Raw genomic sequence first — 24733 nt, 5'->3', positions numbered from 1 at the left:
GGGAAAAAGTTAGAGCAGCCTCATAGAAGACTTTTAAGAACCTAGAAAGCAGCCAAAAAAGGGCAGCGGTGCCAGGACTGCAGAGGTGTCAGCAGCCAAACCACTGCCAGTAGAACAGATCCCAAGCCCAACAGCTGCAGCAGTACAGGAACAGTCTAGCACCAGTGCCAGGAAAGACAGAACAGCATGCCCAGCAACAATAAGAAGGAGAAGACACTTAAAGAGTCCAGCAGCGTGAAGGAGAAAGAATGGCTTGTTACCGCCAAACTTTAACTGACAGGATTTTGTTCATGTGAAAGGAGGGCATTTAACATTAAAGCTGTTTAGAAAGGCAAAGTAATAGTGCTCTGCCAGCTATACTTATCACTGAGACAGTTTCAAATATTGTTTAGTCTACAAATTTGTTCATAAACTGTGTGTTGCAAACACTCCCGGTGTTTAGCTGTTTAGTGGACACTTTGAAGGGATAAGTTGTGAGCTGCTGGTTGTGAGGTTTTATTTAATTGTTGCCAGGCAGGTAACTGGGCTGATGTGTCAATAAAGCAATTAGCATTGCCTTTAATCCTTAACCAGCACAATTAGTCCATCAGAAAGGAGGAAGAAAACGTAATAAACCTGCCTGTGAAATGAGTTTTCTGCACTCTCTCATTTACTCTTGCTGGACTTAAAATTTTAGAAGTCTTATATACCTTAGAGAGAAAATTTTGGCTTTTTGAGAGACTTGTGATGTATATGTCCTACTGAAATTCTCTTAGTTCTTTGGAGGAAGAAGAGAGAGTAGCCTTAATGAAGTCACTGCTTTTTGCAAAATTGTCATTGCACTCATTGGTCTCTCATATATGTGTAGATCAAGATCTTTCTTCTGATCCTGCCATTTGATAATAAATACTCCACAGAAAGGAATGGTCAACTAGAATCATAGAATGCCAGGCTGGAAGGGAGTCAAGGATCATTTGGTCCAAGTCTTCTTGGTAGGTGGTTTAGGTGCGATGGCCCAACACCTTGTCAAGCTGAAAATTGTCCAGTGTTGGGGAATCCATCACTTCCCTGGGGAGGTTATTCCAAAGTCCAACTGTTCTCATAGTGAAAAATTTCCTTCTTATGTCCCATCATGATCTCCCCAAGAGTAACTTGCACCCATTACCCCATGTCTTTTCCTCCTTGTAAAGAACAGACTCTCCACCTTCTTGGTAGCCACCTGAGTGCTGGAACATGGTGATGAGGTCTCCCCTAAGCCTTTTTTTCTCCACGCTGAACAAGCCCAAATTTATTTTTCCTTATCTACCACTCATATAGGAGGAGAGAGCTTCCCATCATTGTCTGTGTCTAAACTGGATTAGTTTACATTGAATTTCTCTTTGGCTTGTGTCAAAAAGATAAACATGAATTCCTAAACTCATACTCACCAACACAATCCTTTCCATTTGCATCAAGCTCATACCCTTCATAACACTGACAGACGTAAGACCCAGGTGTGTTCACACAGATCTGCTCACAGGCATGTTTCTCCACAGCACAGAGGTCCTGAGCTACAAAACATAATTGCATGAATACTAAATTATTTGACCTTCTATAATGCACAGGAAGACTAAAACAATGTAAGTTTCAGAAAGCTATCAACAGGTCCTTAGAGAAGAGCTCATTTTAACACAGCTCATACCAATATCTGCCAAACGCAGAAAGTCTTATGCCAGCAGGAAATATCACTCAAAGCTGAGGAGCTCATTCCTTCAGCTGAAACCAATGACTAATGATGGGCCAATGATGACTCGTAGAGTTGCTTGACTGTAAGTTTCTCTTAAAAGTCTGAAGGGCAGTCTTCTGGGAGTTTTTTTTTGGAAAAAAATAATAATTGCAGGGGTTTTTTGTTTGTTTGTTTTTTTGCAAACCCCTCCCTGACAAATGATGACAAAGTGGGAAAGGATAAAAAAAAGGAAAATGCAACACTAAAAAAACTTGGGGATATTTAATTTCTGAGTTTTATAGTTTTCAAGTTTTATGCAAAATACCATAGCAAGTTATCCCTCTCTCCATGTTTGAGGAAACTAGCCCAGCAAATATGAATTTTCTTTTATATCTGTCTGATTCATTTCAAGTGGCATGATGAACACCATAAGTAGTCATTGAACTCTCTTGGTCCAGTATAAACACCCACAAACAGATAATTTTCCAGCTCGTTTCAGCTATATCTCCTCTTTTGTACTTTCTGTGTATTATTATAAGGTCTGAACATCTCTAGAGAAGAAGGGAAGAGATTTTAATGAAATAAATACAAGAATATTTCAAGTTAAAAAAATAATTCTTTTTCCCTGATTTTGTTCTGGAAGACATATTACTTGCTTTTTAATTATTTTTTTTTCCCCTTCACGTAGAAAGCAACAAATCACAAATATGGCAGATTTTCATCCTTTAATGCAAGGGAAAATAATGTTTAGAAATAAAGCCATCACGAAATGTATTGAAGAATGAAACTATCATCTATTCAAAAGAGAAATTGCACGCTTTCCCAGCCTGAAGCAACATTGTCACTTAGATACATACCATTCATCTTTTCTATGTTGTTCAGTTTAGAAAGTTTTAAAATGCATACATAAGCAAACTATTCAAGAAAGAGCTGACAAATAAATCCAAACTATAGAAAAAACCATCTGGTTTATGTTGGTAATGTATTTCACGACGCATAAACATTATGAAGATTTATTATAGAGGTCAAGCGAGGAACGTGTTGTCTCTGTGCGCTTGTGGACAAGCAGCAGCCAATTAAGGTAACTAAAATGGTCACAGACTGTGGGTTTTCTATCACCATGCTTCCTCTTACCTCCAGAAATAAGCTGTCCAGTTTGTCCAGGCTTGGTCCCCTGTCCTCATGAATTCTGCTACCTCCCTGGGGAGGTTTTAGACATAGTAGTCTGACCTTACCTACACTGCTAGGGAACCATCTCACTCCTTCACCAATACCTTGCAACATTCTAGCACATTTAAGGCCAGTTTGATGGTTCTCAAAATTAGATTTCCACTGCCAATTGCAAAAATTAGTTTATAGTTTGGTAATGCAGAAAAATGTCCACCAGAAGTAGGCTACAAATACATGGAATGACTCACTTCCCTTTCAAATTTAGCAAACTGAAATCTAGTATCACCTGACTGATGATCAAAGCAAGTACACTGTCCAGTAAATCCTGAGTGACAGGTAATTTGGAAAAACTAATATAAGACTAAGTCATAGCTAAAAAAAAAAAAAGTAAAGCAATGCAGCAATGGGTTTTGAATAATGGTAGAGACAAAACATATTGAGGAGTACTGTGCATGGGTCACCAGCAGGAAAACTACACACATTTCCAAAACTCTCTTGGAAATTAATCTCTAATATGAAGCAGCGCAGTGCTCAAAAGCTGAACTACTGGCTGATAAAAATTATGAAAAAATATCACAATGAAAATGAAGAAGGCACAATAAAGAAATAGCTTTTCATACTTGTCATTTAACTTTTTTTAACTGACTCACACACAAAAAAATGTCAAAACTGATGTTAGGGGTGAGGATGGGCAAAATGTGTGATGGAAGATAAAAAAATTTAAAAAGTAGTTTTGAATTTCCAATAATTTATAGGAAATTGAAAGCAAATTCTCTCCTAAAAATTCCTTAAGAAAATAAATATCATGAGAGGAGGTTTAAAAGAAAGCTTTAAAAGATACAAAAGTTTTAAATGAGGGACACAATGAAAATAATAGATTAGAGAATATTGTTTACATATTATTATATAGTTGGAGGCATCATTTGGGATTCTGACTGCCCTTTTTCTGAAGAGCTATATATAGCAAATAGGAGGAAGCAGAGAAAATAGGCTGTGTGAAAAATTGTTTTTGTCATGTTCCCATCTTGGCTTGGCTTCTAAACCAAATAATAATTAGGAAATATTCAAGACTGGGTTGAAATTTTTTGTATCTTCCTGAGGAAACTAAACCAGAAATAGTGTTAAGTTGGTTCCATGTAACACAAAACATTCCTCTATAATTTACACACATGCATTTGACAAATGTCTGCACTTGGTGAAGGATGCTAGTGAGAAGGACTAGAAAACAGAGATTCCTAAAAATAACTCATCTCACAGATCAACTGCATAGGAGGTGGGGAGCTCAAATGCAGTTTTCTCTTGTAGCCCAAAGGGTCTGAATGTGCTTCCAGGCAGCTGCGAGAATGCCCGAATCCCTCCAGTGCTGACATCCTTTTTGCTCTCATTCCTGACTCTGAGACTCTGAGTTCACTGAGACTGACTAAAACCATGTGTCCCACTGCACATGTAAAGACTCTAATCCCCAAACTGCAGTCACCTCAGCTACTGATATATGCTTGCTGTTTCAGAGGTCATTAAGTATACAACACTAAGCTAGAGAGACAGGATCCTCTAATCCCAAGCTACATGATTTACAGCCCTCTCCTGCAATGTGGAACATGCAAATCCAAACAGAAGAACACAATTTGAACCTGCATCCTTCACCTTAATTCTAAATTATCAATTGTGAGGGGCACATCCTATATACTCTTACCATGACTATCTCCTCCAGCTTTTTGAAAACACATTTTCTAAAACTTTTATTCTGACTAAAATCAGTTTGGCAAATTGCACTTGAACCCAGGCACTATCTTAGGATAGGAAACTGTATTTTTAGCAAGTGCATTTTCCACAAATAATTTAAAATAGTATAACATAATTTCTTTAATATAACGGTGGACACAAAAATACATTTGGCATAACCATCTAATATAGTCTACTGTCAGTTACTAGGAAGCAAGTAAGTACAAACAAAATACTGCTTACAAAGATCACAATTAAAGTGAAATACAGGTTGTTATTATAAACTACAAAGCCAATTACTAAAACTACAAAGCCAATTACTAAAACTTAAGGAAACTAGAGCATAAGCAAGACTTCTGAAACTTTTATTCAAATGGTTGCAAACCATTATGCTTCAAGCAGCAGTTAGGGAGAGCTTTCCATAATGGCCAGTTGTTATTTCACAGCTCTCTAGAATGGGGTTTATTGCACCTTTCTATACTACTTAGTACTGGTTGTGATTTAGACAAGCTACTATAGTAGTTGGATTCACTTCATGTTAGATGATAAAAAAGTTCTTTCTTTGATTGTTGCTTCATTGTTGAACTTATTACACCAATAAAATGTTAATGCTATTTTATGTAGCTACAGAGCCGGGTATAAAAATTAGCTTGATGTATTTCAGAAAGGTTTATAAAAACTTTTTGGTAGCACAAAAGAGAAAAGCTAAGGAAGATAACATACTGCTGCAAGTCTTCTGGTCAGCATTCAGAATGTATCCTTGTTTACATCTGCATACATAGGAGCCAGGGGTATTTATGCAGAAGTGATCACAGTGATGCTCAACTGTACTGCACATATGGGGCACTGAAAGAAAACAAGGAAAACATTATTAACTTCTGGTCTGACTACGAAACAACTTACCACAGAATCTTGCTTGTTTAGTTACTACTGTTGAGGAACACACAAGAAATACATGACAACACTGAGGTCATGCATCTCCACAATTTGGTAAGTAGGAGCTGAGCCAAGCTACACTCCAGAGCATAAGTCTTTCTGAGTCTTTAATCTGTTTGTGTTTTATGTCTGTAATAGGAAGTAGTAAAATGTAACAGACAGAGAGTAAGAAAGAAAAAGAACAGTAGGCCCATTCTGTCAAATTTGTTGCTGAACTACATTTCTCCAGATCATATTTGGGAATTAAGAAATCTCCTTGAGGGTTTTTTTCCACTGGAGCATTGCTTGTATGCAATTTCTATAATATATAGGTGAATTGCTTCTCAGAGAACATTATGTAGAAAATAACCTCTAATGCTCAGAAACAATTAGGGATTGATGTGCTCCTTATTGTGCTAGGTCAACGAAGCTCTAAATTATAACAGAAATCTTCTAGCAGCCACAACAGAAGCCTGATAAATAACTTAGTATGTGGTATGTGTGGTGCTTGTGGAAAAAAAAAAGGTGGTCTCTGGAATGGTTACCAGTTATGCGTTTATTGCTCATATACAAACCACCACAATTCCCAATCTCTTAATCAGCTTTTTGGATCTCATAATTTTCTGTCATAATAAACTTTTCAAGTATTTTTATTCATGTGAATAAAGACTTGTTTGGACTTCTTGTCTTTTCATCTTTCTGTCATTCTGAAAATGAAGTTTATGACCTTCGATACTTTCTAAACAGAAGTTCTCTCCTGCCTATATTTCACTAGTTTTCAATATCAGATATGACCAAAGAAGCACTTTCAAATATGACAAATGAAAAATACACTAATTTCAGTAGTTTAAGCATCAGAAAATCTTACTATATACTAATGTTATAGAATGTGAATCTGTAGAACACTACTACAAAGTCAGTCCTCTCATACCAAAAGAACATAAGGTTGCAAAAGAGAGTACTAAAATAAATAAATAAATAAACAAATAATTATTCAATGATAGGCATTCCAATAACTCAGTTCCTTCTGATAACATATTGTTGCCATCTCTTACTATGTTCTTATATAGTATCACACAAAATTTCTTCCAAAGTGTCTCTGCTGCACCCATTTCAAAGAAGCAGTGGTACTCTGGTCATTAGTCAGATTTCTGTGGTGATGGAGGCTGATGTCTGCATGATTTCTGCAACGTCATTTCTTTCATGAGGTGTTTGGTGGACATAGCCAGGGACTGAAGTAACAGAAAGGGTGATCTCATAGTTAAGGAATCTGAATGTGAGCCTTGTGAATTAGATTTTACCTCTTGTCTATGTCACAGGGTCCTTATTTGATTTTTGGGCAAGCCAACGCTATCAGTATTTTCAACACACTGTGTGTGTTCAGCTAATGACACCTGAATCTGGATTTGCAAGAATGCAGGGCTCTCTCAGCTGCAAATGACAGTTGTAGACCTATGACTGGTATGTGATATTAAAAATGCCAAATGGCCCCGAATGTCAGACCAGGGACTGCACTGAACCAAACATTTAATGTCAGTGAGTGATCTTAGGTCTCAACCCTGTTTCTGTGACTCTGTTCCTCCAAGGTAAAATGAGGATGACACTATTATCTACTTTAGAGGAGTACAAGAAAAACTTTATTTGCTCCTGACTGCTTCATCCCAACTTCTGTCCTTCTCACTCTTCTACACAACCTCTCTGGGCAGCCTGTCCCAGGGCTCTGTCACTCTCACAGTAAAAAAACTGTTTTCTGATATTCACCTTGAACCTCCTGTGCCCCAATTTGAACCCATTACCCCTTGTCCTATCACTGGTCATCACTGAAAAAAGCTTAACTCCATCTTCCTGACACTCATCCTTTACGTATTTGTAAACATTGATGAGGTCACCCCCCAGTCTCCCTTTCTCCAAACTAAAGAGACCCAGCTCCCTCAGCCTTTCCTCATAAGGGAGATGTTCCACTCCTTTCATCATCTCTGTGGCTCTGCGCTGGACTCTTTCCAGCAGTTTCCTGTCCTTCTTGAACTGAGGGGCCCAGAACTGGACACAATATTTCAGATGTGGTCTCACCAAGGCAGAACAGAGGTGGAGGAAAACCTCCCTTGACCGACTAACCACACCCTTTCTAATGCACCCCAGGATGCCATTGGCTTTCTCGGCTACAAGGGCACATTGCTGGCTCATGGTCATCCTCCTGTCTACCAGGACCCCCAGGTCCCTTTCCCCTACACTGCTCTCCAGCAGGTCAGCCCCAACCTATAATTGTACATGGTGTTTTTCTTCCCCAAATGCAAAAGCCTACACTTGCCCTTGTTGAACTTCATCAGGTTTCTCCCCGCCCAAATCTCCAGCCTGTTTAGGTCCTTCTGAATGGCAGCACAGCCTTCTGGTGTGTTAGCCACTCCTCCAGTCCAGATTCAGTAAAACATTAAGAATTCTAACCACAACTTAGTCCCTTAAGCTGAAATCCGCAAGAACTTTACAGCTTAAATACTTTGTTGCACCTGAGCCTGGGTTTCTAAATGCCTTTTTGGATCTCACCTTCAGTTCATGACACAGTAAATGTTGTGGAGGCATTCCCTGAAAAAAGGAGGTAGCAGCCATCCTTCTATTCCTCCACCTGCAGGGCCTGGTGGTTTTATTGAGGAACGCATCTATTTCCATTAAAAGTGGGCTATAAAACTCTAATACAATACCTGGACACTGCCTAGTCAGAAAAAAACAAGTAAGTTGTATTTGTACTGGATTTGTTTCTAAACAAATTAAAAATTAAAAATTAAATTTTAATTAAAAAATCGAAGATGAAATTCTGAAGCATTTGCTGTTCATTCAATTTCAACTCTCAATCTATGTTTACTCTTTTTGTTTGTTTGTTTTTAAATGTATCTTACTATGCCAGCTAATAATACAGCAATGAAGAAACAGGAAAAAATCTATTATCTGATGCATGTCTGTGACAGTGTTTTGTGCTGATGCAGTTCAGCTGGAGCCCTGTTGCTCTCTGAAACAGTTTTGGAAAAGACTAAGTAAGGAAAATTCTTGAGGCTATTCTGACAATAAGCCCCCATTATTTTCTGGCAAAAGCATCCCTAGAGATGAGCGAGCATTCAATCTCACCATGCATTCTTTTTCTGGACTCTATAGAAAATGCTTCAGTTTAATGCCAAATCTGTATGAAAATCTTTCACATTTATCTCACAAAAAAACCTGGAAAAATAAATTATATTAAGTACAAAGACTGCCGAAAAACTCATTACAAATGTCACAAAATTTTTAAAAAGCAATCTCTTATCAGGGATTTGCAGATGGAAGCAATTTTTCTCTTGTAAATTAATATCTATTAAAATATTATTTACTTTATTGTATGAATGAATAATATAACTGTAATGACTTTTCCTAAATTTCTGTACTCAAAATGGATGGAAAAAACAAAGCTACCACATGTCTGTGTATCACTTCCAGTTACAAGGCATGTGCAGAGATAATTGGTTGCACAGAATTAATATGTAAGCTTTGGAGAAGATATACCATGAACGCAGAATTTTTTTAATAACCAAAAAACTGTTTATCAGTTACTAAGGGAGATGATGTTTAAAATTAGTTGATGAAACAACTAATCTAATACTCCAATAGCAGAGGGCTATAAATGTACTGCATTTAACAGGAAAATCATGGTGTATGTGTTTGTCTCACTGGTGATGACCACTAGGAATTAGATCACACTTTATGGCACAAAGCAGTAGAATTATCTTTTCCCCATATGTATGACTGCTGTTTGAATGTTGTCTGGCCAGTCTTCCTTTTTTTCAGTGTCTATACTCTAACAGATAAGGTTTGACTTAAAAAAAAGAGTTAATTGACAATATATATACTTTTTTTTTTCTGTATTTTACTTTCATCTGTGCATTCAAATATATAGATAAAGCCTTACCACAAAGTTTAGTCTGGAAGGCAGAGGTCAGTGTTTCAATCTGACTGAAATTAGCAACGAGAAACACATGCTCTTCATGCGGCTCACTCCCAATGGACTTCAGCGTGTTGATGTCTACTGTTCCCACTCCAATGGCAAAAATCAGGATTCCTGAGTTACGTGCTTTGGCGGCAATCTCTGCCACTGGATCCTGAGGTCTCCCATCTGTCACAATCATAATAATTCGGGGCACATTCTGCTTCAGAGGTCGAGCTCCTTCTGACTCTGAAAATGCAATGTTCACCGCGTACTGGATGGCCAGTCCCGTCATGGTGCCGGTTGCCAGGTGCATCATCCTCTTCACTGCTCTTTCAATGTCCTGCTTCCTTCTGAATGTCTTCAGCGAGAACTCATGTTTCACTGTGCTGCCATACTGAATCAGACCCACGCGGGTGGCATCAGGACTGATGTCCAGGAACTGCAAGATGGTTAAAATGAACTCCTTCACTTTTTCAAAGTCGTAAGGACGAACACTGCGAGAGCTGTCGATGATGAAGACAAGGTCCAGACGTTTTTTGTTGCAAGTATTTTCTGGAAGGCAAACGCAAACAAAAATACTGTACCAGAACTTTAAAGCGCAAATCAGTTCAGGCTGACCTGATGTCTCAAACACAGTGTCCAAACAAACACTCTGACAAGTTCTGGGAAACTACAGGAAAAACAGAAGATGCCAGAACTAAGGCTACTTGGGCAACATAAATTCTACTTCCACTGAATAATAAAAGCTGCCTGTTACATGAGCAGTACATATGTTGTTTTTATCTAGTGAGATCAGTACCCAGAACAGCTAATGCCAGCAGAATAGGCAGATACTTGTGCCATACCCTGTTTAGTCACCGGTTTTGAGATTTTGACCTCGTAACCCACACAGGATGGAAAACTCCTCCGAACTGCATAGCTGTTATTGAGTGGGCTGCATTGTGATGCTTTTTGTGGTAGTGCCTGAGAACTTAAAAATCTACCACTCCAATGAAACAGGATAGTATCAGCCTTCCATTATAAAGGGGGAAACATAACACAAATTCAGGTCAAGAGCATCTGTTAATTGCAGTCTCCAATATGAGACTTTAAGGGTCTGATTTTTCAGGGAACTTGGCATTAGGCAGCGCTTTGCATGTACAAAGTACAGTTCTCAATGACATCAGCTGCAGCTGTGAGTGCTCAGCACTTCTGCAAATCTAGCCCCTTGATTTCAAACACATAATTAATGGCCATCTGGGAAAAGTCTCGTCTATTGGACTAGCTCGGTCTCACACAGATATTCTGTGGCTGTATCAGACAGAAAATCCAGTTGTCTACAGTGGCACTCAATTTGGCCAAAAGAGCACTGATACACTTTCTGAAATCTTCCATTTCAGTCATCAACAATCTTCTACTCCAAGGACCACTGTAGAAGAAATACCACAGGATATGTCTATCTCTGATAACTGCACAGGCAGGCAGGCCAAGCTATCACAGATAACAGCAGAATCAAGGGCTGGCTGCCTTCTGGGCAGCTTTCTGGGACCTTGGGTAGATCCTCTGGCTTCTGCTCAGCATCCTTCTTTTTTGAAAGAACGTGCAACATATGCATGATTTGCACAGTGAGAATGGATAGGGACTGGCCATTCAGTGAATGCCAGCAAATGGCAGGCTAAAGGTGAGCAGGGGGAGGTGGGCCATGAGCCTTGCCACACAAGGAGGCATACAGCAAATAATTTAAAGGACGTTAAAGGGTTTAATGGGATGCTGGTGAGAAGAGATCAACTGAGGTTAAATATTTATATTAAAGATCTCTCAAGATAGGAAATCCCTGAGCCACAAAAGCATGGCATTTGGGGGAATGCCTCCAGGTAGTATTGCCTTGTTCTTAAACTTTCTCCTATGCATCCACTTTTGACTGCTGTCAGAGACAGGATGGCCCTATGCTTTCAAACAGTGTGTGCGCTCTTATGTTCTTAAACTTCTGTGGCTATGAATGAAACTGTGAGGAAGCTAGCTGCCCATTTGCCTGGCTTGAAAGAATAAAGTTAGCAAGAATCTTACCGAATCACAGTAGTGACCTCATTTTACTAAGCTGAGATATCCCTAACGACGAATGCCCCTTATTGCCCAAGCCTATTCAATTTCCAGTGCACTCTCATCCATATTGAGCGCTGAATGAGGCAGAAGCTGGGTGGAAAAGTAGTCTTTGACTGTTTAATTAAAGGTCATGTCATAAGGCACAAGTACAAGTGGGCCAATTGAAGATTCAGTTGGAAAAACATCTGTCTGTGGATAAGCTTCTACATGAGCTCCCTCGTGACTGCTGACGACTGCTCACCATGTACTTCTGCCAAGGGAAGGGGTGAGGAAGATGCCTATTTTCACTTATTAATTCAGAGGCCTCTTTCACAGATTACCAAGAACATTTGTGGGCATAGGGTAAAAATGCTCTTTGACTACAATAAAAATGACTGCCTGGATTTATTCATGTGCAGTCTACAGTACAGCTTTATTCATAAGCGTAGGAATCAGCTTGGGTTGCTTATTCTTTCAAAACCAGAGCACGTTGAATGCAAGCCAAACTGAGCAGAAGCAAAATTCCAGTTCTAATGGGATGCAGATATCCTGACATATTAACTATTTTCCATCTCCTTATCTTAGCACCATATCTAACTATTAATATTTTTTACTACTAAAACATCAAATATGCCAGCATGGTTGTAATATAAAGATATGATTTGTGGGAGCAAAGCAAGGGGAAAGAAAGATAATCACAGAAAAAAGGCTAAGAATATATGTGTCTTTGTGAGGTAAGGGACAGAGAAGAAAGAAGGGTAAAATTAGTACTATTTTACTTCCCTTAAAACAAGTCAAAACTAAAGCCATGGTGTGGAATCCTTTTAATTTGAATATAAAGATTTGGATCCCAGTCTGAAGAGACTCAGTTACATATTTTGAAGTCAGGCGTTAACCTTGACAACGTTAGTGGATAGTACTAACAGAAACACATCCCAAGGAGCCAAATAACTAAAGAAAAATCTATCAGCTTGAATGCAATACAGTGTATTTCAAAACTACTTTCACTAGCAAAATGCTATCTATATAAATACAAAACATTTCCAAAGTAAAATGTTAGGGGAGGGGCTTTTCATCAGAGAAGATAGTGATAGGAGAAGGGATACTGGTTTTAAACTGAGACAGGGGAGATTTAGGTTCGATATTAGGAATAAGTTCTTCACTCTAAGGGTGGTGAGGAGCTGGAATGGGTTGCCCAGGGAGGTTGTTGATGCCCCATCCCTGGAGGTTTTTAAGGCCAGGTTCGATGAGGTTTTGTGCAACCTGGCCTAGTGGTTGTAATTAATAAATTTTATTTAGCTGAGATGAGCTCAATGAAAAAGAAAATGTAATTGTTTTACCAAGAAAAACCCCAGCCAGGTGATATTTTGAGGAGAGGCAATCAGTAATGGCTAACAGTTCTGAACACTCATCTCCTCAGATAAACTTCAGTGTTACCTTTTTAGCAGTTTCATGCTTTTGCACTTGCCCTATAAATTATCACCTCATCCTCCTACCAGCTCACGACTTCTACCTACTTTCTCACAACTTTGGCAAACATCCTCATACCCCAAAGTAATTTCCTTCCACTCTTCTTATGAAAAGTGACACATTCATTGAAGAGAGCTACTCATCCATAAACCTGCTTCTAAGTCAGCAGAGGTTTTGTATTGCCAACACAAAAGTTAAAAAAATCCTCAATGTGAGTTGCATTATTCAAAAGCAAAGCACAGTCAGGAGAGCCAGAAAAAGGGCAGACAAGGTAAGGGAAGGAAAAGTCAAGACAACAGTAAATACATTCTCTTCCTCCACTCAACATAAAACATGCAGTTTGTCTGTAGATGACAGTCACAGTGATGCCATCTTCACAAAGCTAACAATGCAAGGAAATTTCAATTTTCCCTGGAAGAATCCAGCTGGGATCCAATTACATAGATACATAAAATAGAGCTTAAAAGAATATTTCATATTAAGCATCTTCCCTCTAAAGCTGAAAATTCCATTAAATTATTTTCTCTAATCTTTGTAGGTTTCCTTCTGCTCCTTTCACAAAGCAAGTTATTTCAGGCCTGACCCTCTGCTTTGTCTCTGAAGCTTACACTGCTTTGACTGTTCTCACCCACCCAGGATCCCTGTCTCAGAGAGTGGTTGAACCCTCTCAGCTTATTTCTAATTATTGCCACATTGTCTTATTATAATTAAAGCAGCGCCAAGGAGTTTTCCTGGGCATTGGAATTGACTATTCCAGGCTGTGAAACATCAGAACAGCTCTTGGTATTGTTAAGCCTAGGACAATTAACATTTGCTCAAACAATCCTCAGGCACGGTATTGGAAGTTGAGTGAACCAGGGATCCATCCTAATAAGCAATGTGGATGCAAGCACTCTGTAAGCTCAGAGTGTTTTGAAGGACAGAAGCAGGCTGTTTCAGACCACTGGTCTCAGCGCCAGAGAGCAGTCTAGGATACAAGCTAATCTCAGAGGCCAGCTGGCCTGCATCCACTGTATTAAACTCACCTTCCCGCTCAAACAGAGTGGCTGTAGGGAAGCTGCCTACTGGGAATAATCCCTGTCCCCTCTGTAGCCTCTGAACCGTGCACGCTGATTGCTTGGGGAGCGCTGACCACTGTGGGCCAGGAACAGCTCCAGCAATTTAACAGTAACAATAATGGTGGAGTCCCAATGCCCAAGAATGTCCCCTGGCATTGTTTAATTTCCTCAGACATTTCCATGTTGGGATATTCAAACAGAACACATTCAAAGGAACTAAGCGATTTTTCAACAGTTTTTACAAGACAGCTCCTTTGAAAAGATTGTTTAAAAATGAGCTCTTTATTTTCTATTGTTGTCCTGTACCTTCAGGACCCCTTAATGTTACTTTTTTAAATCTGGATATTACTTACTTGGTTATGTAGGTCTCTATCCTAATACATGAGAATGGATAAATGTTAAAGAAGGCTACTGCAGTATGCAAAGCAAAAGGAATAGTTCAATTTGGTACATAGTACAGCAGCATTAAGACATTGAAAAAAGTAATTTATAACAAGTAAACACTAGTTCCATTAAGATTTTTGTTATCAAATAAGGCAATTTACAGATACGTCTTTATTCCCACTACAGCATTTTGCTCTTAGTGTATTTATGAATGAATTGTAAATTTGAGTATTCTTTCCTTGTATGATTGTATGGGAAGAAGATTAAGCATTCCTGATGAACTGAGAAATCTTGTGAAAATATCTGAGAACTTGTCAGACCTTATCTTTCTGGCTGGATGCTTAGCTAGGGAAAACAAGAATTCTGGTCTTCAGGAACAAATATTTGACACCCAGCAATTTTTAAACAAATTTGGTAGGAATTATACTGAGATTAATAAAGGAAGAAATTATAAAGAAAAGAGAGGCAAGTAAGGTTGAGGGCTTGAGGGAAAAAATAATAAAATGGCAAAGAAAGAAGAGAAATTAGGAAGTTTTATAATGTGCTAGCTGGGAGAATAGTTACTTCTTTTATTTAATTCTGAGAGAAGATTTTTTTGTTACTCAAAGATAAAATTTAGAAATAAACCTGGTGTTATTGCTGGCATTGTCACAAGACATAATTTTTTGTTGCATATACGTTACTGTGCCTGAGGAGGCAATGCATTAATGGCAATTTTAAGACTCAATAAATGTTTCTTAACTCACTCCACAGTAACGTATATGCAAAAAAAATTTATGTCTTGTGACACTATAGGAAACTGCAGAAGTTTCATTTGAAAAGATGAAGCATGAAGTACATAGTAGTTAATGTAACATTCTTCCTGTTTGGAAAACATTTTGTGGTTGTTGCCAAGAGTAAATTAATAATACCAGTAATTCCAAGTACTTCTTAGCTCTAGTGAGATATTTTGTGCAAGTTAACTTCCACCTCTATTCTTTTTTTCTATTTTTAACGCAAAGAAGGGCAAAGGATGGCATGCTGCATTTCAGATATAATCATATCTAGTTCCTGAAGTTAACTTCAGAAACTGCTCAGTACCCTTTTCCTTGCACATATGTACTGCACTCACATCTGCAAGAGACTCCACCTTTTACCAGCTCTTGGACAGACCCTGGCTCCAAGAATTGCCCCCGTGCTCCCTAGCCCACATCCCTGCTCTGAGCCTTTCCCCAGACTCACAGGCCTCTGGCCCTAACCCAACGATTCATAATGAATTTGGCAGCTCACACATTCCTCCTTACAAATTTCTTCATCTGGGAACACTCTCTAAATGCAACACAGCCTCCAGACATTCTTTATTGACTCTCACAAAATCTTTTCTGAACTTCCAAAACTTCTGGAAGAGCTGTACAGCAGTAGGCTCTTGTCCACAGATTTCCATTTCCTTTCACATGCAAATGCTCCATTATCAGTCACTGTGAGAGGGTCTATTACCTTGTTCTCATTTCACCTCACTATTTCTATTCCTCCCCTGTCATTCTTTCCAAAATAACAGGTAATTATTAATATAAAATCTCTCTAATTCCAGAGTCCCAAACCTGACTCCTAATATTTTTCCATTTTTTTACTGAGATGGATGCTTTTTAGCATCAAGCCAAAGTATGGTGTAGGGATGCTCTCAAGTTTCTTCATTCCTTTTGCATACTTCAGCTGTACTGAGGTAGAAACTGTTAGTGTTCCTGACAGGAGTCAAACCTGCTTTTGTAGTCAGGAGGACTGAGGAGCAGGCTGCTTTCTCCTGCAGGCAGGGAAACACCTGGACAGTGGGCTGAAGATTCCTGATAATCCCATGCCAGTCCCATGAACACAGACATCTGCTCACCTCTTCCTTACAGAAGCAAACACCGTGCACTCTCACCCATGAGTGGGAAGGAATTCATTTTCTGACCCATGATGGAGAAACCCTGTAGTAACACTTTGAATGCTACTTTGAATCCAGTTCCCACAGACAGCCTGGAGGCATTTACTATGTGACTGTCTTTTCCTGCACACCTCTTTAGGACACCAAATCACAGTCAACACACAGGAAAGGGGGCTGCATGGGAGAAGATGATGTTTCTATTTTCTCCTTGAAGATCTGATACTCTTATCTTGTCTGAGCTACTTGGGATGCTGTTGGAAGGAGACAGAAATTATTAGAAAAGGAACAGATAGAGAAAGTAAGTAACTGTTAATAGGCACGTAGAAAATTCAGTCCAAAAAAAAGGGACCTTACTGAGTTTGTGCTCCTCTGCTTTCAGGACATTAGCTTAATGCTTTAAAAACTCTCATCCATCCTTTTTTTAAGTCACCCATGGCGTTGTTTACTGAGAAAGCTGTTAGCAACCTCAACATTACTCATTGATCAGCTGACTTAAAGCCACATATTTCTACCCACTGGTAACAGCTTAAGTATTACGAGTTTTTTCGAGAAGAGTTTCAGAAACAGCACCTTTAGCTAGCGCTGTACAATATCTCCCCCTGCCCCAGAAATATGTGGAACACCTTGCCCATTGTCAAACCATCAGTTCTGCAACTTCAGCAGAACTTAAGTAAGTAGATGGTGTCTTCTAGCTTCCAGAGTAATTTAAAGGCATGTTGTCTTCATTCACAATAATGTGTCTGATTACCTACTCATGCCTATAAAATGAGATGTTCCTTAAGTTATCCACATACTGTTTCCAGGATTTTCAAGTTAATTTTGCATATATGTGCTTTTTTAATTATTAAGCAGAAGTACTCACAATGAAACCAAAACACCACACTTTTGAACATTCAGTTCAGTGTTCTTTCTTTTGGCCTGATCTTCCTTCTATACAAAATATATAGGGGAGGCTTTGAGATCTTTGAGAATACACAGATACAAATAGTTTGTAATTTTGCTCAGTGAATTATTGTCAGGGCAAACACTTTTCAAACAGAAATGGTATTTCACAGTAATTTGTGGGGGTTGTCACAAACAATTTCAAAAATACAAAGAGCATTTGCAGTTTAGTAAAAGACTCGTTTTTTTCTGTAGCAACAGATACTCTTTCTTCCTTGTGGAAACCTTAACAATCACTTTAAAAAAATGAAAAGGAAATGGAAAAAGGAAAAAGGGATAAAAGGGGCAGAAAAATAAAAGATAACAAGTAAACAAAACAAAGAGAAGAGAGGAAAGAGGTAAAAAAGGTTTTGTTCAAGGAAATATTTATGAATTACAGAAATACAAGAAAATTTCTTGTGCTAGAAATAGAATTAGATCACATATAACATTAATTACTGAATTGCCCTTTAAATGGCTTAGAAGTGAATGCTATTTTGATACATGACTGGAAAATTAATAATGAATACTAAATATGAAAGTTGGCAAGCATGGTTTCGTTATGTGGTTAAAAATTGCGAACACAGACCAAAATCCAAGCTTTCTGATCTCCATGATAATTGGCTGCAGATGAGTGCACTCAGACAAGGGCACAAATCCCTGGGGTCTCTCATGGTCCCAGCTAGCTGTCATGGCTCATTAGTTGTGCCTGCTTAAGGGATAACAGCTTCTGCAGGGAGTAAGTGGCTGTCAGGGATACGATGGCCATTCAGATCTTGCCTTCTCAGACTCCAGGACCCCTGTTAGGGGCTGGGGAGGCCCCACCTCAGCACACGCCAAGCTACCAAGCCTTAGAGAGTCTCCCACCACAAACAAAACCCAGAAGCCTGCAAGAGCGGAGTGGTCTGAGCAAGTGCAACTTTCCTGCTACTGTTTTAGACCCCAGCTGGGTAGATAATGGACAACAGCTCTTGCAGGGGAGAGGCCGACAGCTGAGAGATTGAGACAAAACCAAAGTTTCCAGGCTTTGCATAAAGTCCATGGGAGACCTCTTAGCTATTGAGACAACCACCACCAGGAAGCAAAGCCTGCAATTGCTAATTGTGCCTTGAGGCACAATTGTAAGATACACCTGCACACCTCAGAAGGAAGAAACAGTTGACTTCACAAGACTGTAAAATGATTTGCTCTCTATCTTTCCAAATCTGACACATGTCTATTTATATGGCAATTTGATGGTTTGATTAGAGAGAGACTAAATTGATGTGTAATTGATTAACTTGTGTCCTTATAAAAGTTTTGTTAGGATTTTGCTTATATTTTAACCAAATACATGATGATTAAAAAGCTGTAATTTGCAACTTCTTCCTACCTTTACCTAATGCCTGGAACAGTTTTGATCTCCCCAGATACTATACTAGCCTAGTATGTCAAATATACACTGTAGTTATAATGAAATCATTCTGACTTTAATTGCAATGCAGACATCAGTTGCAATGAGTCTATTTCACGTGAGGACAAAAAAACCTTGGCTGCTTTGTAGTGAAGAAGTAACACATACACACAGATGATGAGGCTGGGAGGAGCTTCTTACAGCAGTTATCATCACATGTTGGTTCAGCAATCCACATTTAACCCAGAATGGTTAGCCTAAAAATGTCCATGAGCCCTAAAGTTACATACACACAAGTTTAAGAACTGGGTTGGATATAAAAATGCTTGGAATAATTTTAAATGACTGTAGCAAGTGATCCATAAATTCAGCGAGCACTCTATGTACTTCATATTACTTCCCTTCATATTATCAGAGGAATCATATCTATAAAACCAAGAGATAAATCATTATATATTTTGTTGCAGAATATAATTTAAGACAGACAGGGACATTTGCATTTAGCAGAAGTTTCTACTGAACAGGAGCCAAGTACATTTCCTTCTTGGCCTCCACTCCCCTCTCTGTTTCAAATTTGTGCAGTATCAGTTAACCTCTTGTAGTTTCTTTTTTTGGTATCATGTAGTAGCTAAAGCACTGCCTCCTAATTCAGCAGTTCAACTCATATAAGTAGTTATTTTCAGAAACAGGTAGGTGCATATTTTATACTCCTAAGGAAAATAAGGAATTTTATTGCTTAGAATATTATTCTACAGCTTATTCAATTATTCCCATGCATCCACTTCAGAGTTCTCCAAAGAAATATGCCCATGTGACAACAAATAGATGTCCAGTTTACAAGAACAGAGTTCACCAAGAAAAAAACAAACCAAAACAAAAAAATCCACAACAAAAAAACCTAATACAAAAAATCGTGTTTTTACCACAATGTTGAAATCTTGCTTTGTTTTATAATAAATGATTAAGATGCAGTAGAGGGTGTTAAGTCCCAAATCACCTCCACCAAAAAATCCCACAACATCAATCACTAAAAAAAAGGTACAATTTACAAGGACTAGACTCATGTATTTTGTGAACATGGAACCTGCTGAAAGGTGTTGTGGACCTCTGACTATGGCCTTGAAATCACAGTATGGAAATCAACACTCTGGGCAACTGACTTGGCTCTTGGTCAGTCTGTTTAGGTGCAGAAGTCCATTTCAGTTTTATCTGAAGGGAATTAACTAATGTAGCAGACATAATTTTATCTTTAAATCCATGTATCTCAAGTTTATTTCCATTACTGCTTTTCTTTAGTATCCAAAAAGCAACACTAAGCTGGCAAACAGTGCTTTCAGTGACCGGTGTGTAATTGAACAAAGCAGCTGCACTCAGCAAGAGAAATGGTTTCATCAGACAGCAGCTAAGTAACAACTCTAGAGCTCTGGTAAAGCCTTTAAAAGGGAAGATTCTAAATCAAAAGATTAATTTCCTTTAAGGAAACAGGATAAGGCCAGAGATCCAATACTCAGGATCAAATTACTGACGAGGGGAAAGAGAAAGAGAAATTTAGTTTGTACATAAGAGGAGAGACAACCACTCTGCTACAGGGAAGACAAACAGACCAACCTGTTTCTTTCTGTTATTTCACAAGATCTTGCAGGGTTATGGAAGTGATCCTTTAAAACATAAACACACCCACATTAAAAGAATATTTTCCAGCAATCTAATACAAATTCTGTTATTATGAGAGATAAATGTATATTTTCTATCTCTAAGGCAGCTACACATGCCCTACAACAAATACATTGGAAGGATATAAGAAAATGGTAACAAAATTAACTAAATTGGAACAATTGACAAGTTATAAACTCTGAAGTTTGATTCAGTGTTTAAAGAAAGAAATAAACTGCAAAGCCACTCCTATTCAAAGCAGTTTGGCTTTCAAGATCCACCTTGAGAAAGCCCCAAAGAACTGTCCAAATGATTCAAAAGATTTCACATCTTTAATGGAAATTACTATAATATAGCAATAATTACTTTAACAGCAATAAGTGATGCAAAGTTCTCCCAAATTAAAACAACACACATCAAAGTTCAGCAGAAAGACTGGGGATAAGAAAAACATAGAAAAGATATAGCTCATCTCTTCTGAAACTTTTGTTAAAACCTACAGGCTACTAGCCCTAACAAAACAATTAAGAAACCTAGGAAGTATTAGCATATGGCTGCCAAAAAAATTAAATCCTCCTAAAGCTGGATCCCAAAGTACTTTTATCTCTATGTGGACAATCTCACAGGATTTTTACTCCATTCCATTTTGCTTATCTGTGTTGTCAGTTTCCTGGAGCAAGGACTTATACTTCTGTATGTGCCCACTACTAGGATTTTAACAGTCAACAGTTATCACAGCAGTACACTTTTGTTTTAAAAACTGGTAAAATTAAGAAAAAAGGAGTAACATTATTTTAATGCTACTAATATTTACATGGCATAATCCTTCCCTAAAAACATACATATCTCCACCTGAAAAAAGAAATCCAACCAGAACTTTTATTGCTTTTCCAGGTATCTGTTGGTTCTTTGAAGCTATATTGCTCACTTTTGCCTGCCAGCTAAGTCTTTCCACAAGAGCAGCAATTGTCATCACCTCTACTATTTATAATACACATATTATATAAAATGAGACAGCTTCTAATCCCTGTTAAATTGCTTCAACCTGGAGTGATTTTATTAAGTCAAAATACTTGATGCCACTGTCATAATGGTTTGGCCCCATTCTTTCTCATGTCATTTAAGGAACACCACAGCTTCCCAGCAGACTGGCATGCATTTTACACATTCTGTTCTTTACACAGAGGCACATTTTAGCCATGCCACTGTTTATATGCACTGCTGAATTTGAAGCAGGTGACCTAATTTATTGTAACAGAGTGCAAGGCCTGAGAGTCTGACTCCAAACTGCCACGTACTTTTATGGGCTGGACCACAGAATGTCCCAAGTTTCTTGCATCATTTAATGTCTTGAAAAGGTTCCTTCAGCCAGAGCTGCCAGAATTGTTTGCATCCCACACATGTCAAATTGAATAGGTATCCAGAATTTTCCAAATGCAGAGAACAAAAATCATTTGGCTTTTGAAAGAATAAATAAATAAATAAATAAATAAATAAAGTAAATAAATAAATTCTTTTAACATGTTTCCCACTACTTAAAATTTTAAAAAGAGGATATAAAAGCGATTTGAAAAATCATAAGGGAAAAAGGCAAGCTGAGATATGTGAAACCTTTTTAGTTCCTCCACGTAACACCTTGCTATTTTGTTTATTTTCTAGAGAGATAGGTAGTTTATTTCTTAAATAAGCTGACTCAAGGTATTTGCTGGGGACCCTAAAACATTCAGGAGGTGCTGCTATTGAATCACATTTTAGAATTTAGGATTCTAGAAAGTTTGAGAGTCCTGCAGAGTAAGGTGTGAATGTGGGTATTTCTCTTTGCTGTTTCATATCCATCCTTTTTGATTTTGTCATTTGACCTAAATCTGTTCTAGAGGAACCAAAACCTAATGTTTTTATGTTAACAAAGGACAGTTTGTGAATGATACTTCATAGAATTTTACATACTTAAAGAATATGTTTAGTTTGGAGAAGAGTGACACTAATAAAACTTGTTGCTCCCCTCTGTCACCCATTCTGCTTTGTTTCTTGTTCTTTCTTCCTAATACATCTTCTGCAGGATATTTCACATTCCTCATGTTCACCTATGTTATGTCACCTGGATGGGGAGGCCACTTAACATCTCCCAGTGGCTAAAGAGAGATATCTGACTAGTTCTACTATTAATGTGTATCATGAATACCTAGTGATGGGTCATGTCCAAACCCTGTCGATGCTATGTTTTTATAATCTGACCAGTACTTTAAACAATGAGCAAAAGAAAATTATTCTAAGTCACAAACTGTTAGCAGATTAAAAGGTTGACCAGCAAACTGCCTGATGATGTACAGGCAATGATCACCCAGAGAGAGATGAACCTTATGTTTCAAAATATGACAGTCACAAGCTAAAACTGCTAGATCTTGTCTTCATATTTTTGGCCAAAGAGGAAAAATGAGCTCCTTATTATAAATAATATGAACCTGAAAAAATGAAGGGATTAACACTAAGTAATGTCATGATAAGCTTTGTTTCGATAGCCACTAATTTTCATTAAATCATCCTTACACACAGCACATATATACAGACAGCTAAAACTCCCTGGCATGGTAAAAGGCAGCTTTGACAGAAGCTCCATGGGCCAATATGTCTTTTCTCTAAGCAGTGAACATAAGGTCTTTTCTCCAAGACAACAACCCTGTAGCAAATATTTATTTCATACCACTTACAGAAAGTAGATCTAGGACCCCAAAAGTAAATACCATCTCTCAACAGCTGCTAACTGGTCAACAAAGTCTGTCATATTCCCGCTTGCAAATGGCAATTTCCTTTTTATTGTAAACTAACTCAGTCAAGGTTTGACCAGCTGCTGAAGTCTTTTTATCATTTTCATTCCAGATGGCCTTTGGTGGTGGTGTTTGGGTTTTGTGGGGGTTTTTTTGTAACTTACCTAGTAGAGATTGTGAGTTAACATCCCTTCTTTGGTTGAAATGTCCTCCAGGGAGGTCTTTTGCCATGACAGAGACAGTGGAAAGCAGAGTATGTCCAAACAGGAGAAAGAAGCATGCATTAATTTTCTTCATCTTCAAGAAACAGAGGGACATTCTAAGAATGTGAAACTGCAATAAAGAAGAGAAGGAGATGAGCTCTTTGATTACACAAAAAGTCACTGCAACCATGTCAGCCCCCTTGCTGCACTGCTTCCCCCCCATCACATACAGACATGCAGATATACTGGCATGGAATAATACCCACAACTTCAAGGAAGACCTACACAATAAAGTAGCAGTTAGCAGACCCCGCAGTGTTTCTAAGCATTGTTAGTTGAAGCTAACCATTATAATTTAAGATGTACTAACTTTTACAATAATTTGTAATAATCAAGTATTTTTGAAACAAGAAAAGCAACTGTGTGTCAGTAAGCCTGTCAGCATAAGTAGGTTCGAGGAGTTCACAAATACATTTTCATTATTCTACTCAGCACTCTCTTGCATTTTTTCAGAAGTTCAGTAGTTCTTTTAGTCAGAGGGATACTTGCTTCAGAAAACCTTGGAGAATTAAAACACGAGAAGGGAATATATTCCAGAAACAGCAACTGTAAATGGAAACTGGCAACAGCTCATGCTTCCTTTTCAGGAGACTGCCTGTGGTTACTAGCATGAAGATAACAGATAACGGTGCAGAATCTTGTTTACTCAAGGAGACTTCTGAAGACTGGCAATGAGCTTGCCACAGGTTTTGGAGAAGTTTTGTCATAGAAAAGAACAAACTGACCGGCAAAATTCCTACACTAAGAGATTATTCCTGCTCAGGAGTTTGTTAAGGCACCATCAAAAGCCATGGCTGACTCTGCCCGCCAACAGGAAGATAAGACTGACATGCTATCTGATCATCTTCCGGCCACGGCTCCTGTTGGTGGGCTTCCTCAGATGGCAAATCTTTCTACCTTCTGCCAAAACTTCACTGCTGTGGACTGTGAACAGAGCATCTCACTGGAGCTAAATTCAGCCTCAGAACTGGTGATGAAGCTTAGTCACTAATTCCCCTAGGTGCACCAGAGAATGGATAAAGACTAAAACTGAGTGGAAGCTTTACAAGCAATGCAAATTTTATCAGCAATTCTTTGTTAAGTAACTAAGATGTTAGAAAAAAAATAGTGTCCTAAACCTAGTAAGTGCATAGAGCCACAGATCTGTAACAGAAGGCAACTAAACACCCCAGTTCAGAAAGAGAATTGACTTTTTTCCCACCATGAGGTAAGTAAAGCAATTCTGTACATTATTCTTCAGTCTGTTCCACACAGCCATTACACATTGATCTATTTTCCTATCATGTTTTTCCTTCTGTGTATCCTACTCAGCATCCCCCAAATGCAAACACAGTGTTCTGATGTATACGCCAGAGAGAAAAACGAACTGAGCCTTTGCACTCAAAATTACCAGCCTTGCTTAAATGTTTAATGTTACTCAGT

General features: G+C 38.3%; 1 protein-coding gene across 1 annotated transcript in view; it reads right to left on the bottom strand.

Moving 5' to 3' along the window:
- The window catches only part of MATN2 (matrilin 2), a 61420-nt gene extending 38141 nt beyond the window's left edge, over positions 1–23279 (bottom strand). Inside the window, 4 exon segments of the mRNA XM_010006516.1 lie at positions 1407–1529; positions 5300–5422; positions 9423–9992; positions 23213–23279. Coding sequence (XP_010004818.1) covers positions 1407–1529; positions 5300–5422; positions 9423–9992; positions 23213–23279 — 883 coding nt within the window.
- Between the last annotated feature and the right edge of the window lie 1454 nt (positions 23280–24733).

The sequence above is a fragment of the Chaetura pelagica genome, unplaced genomic scaffold (genome assembly GCF_000747805.2).
Source record: "Chaetura pelagica isolate M959 unplaced genomic scaffold, ChaPel_1.0 scaffold76, whole genome shotgun sequence".
Classification (NCBI taxonomy): Eukaryota; Metazoa; Chordata; class Aves; order Apodiformes; family Apodidae; genus Chaetura; species Chaetura pelagica.
The sequence above is the reverse complement of the archived record's forward strand: the minus strand, read 5'-3'. Positions and strand labels throughout refer to the sequence as shown.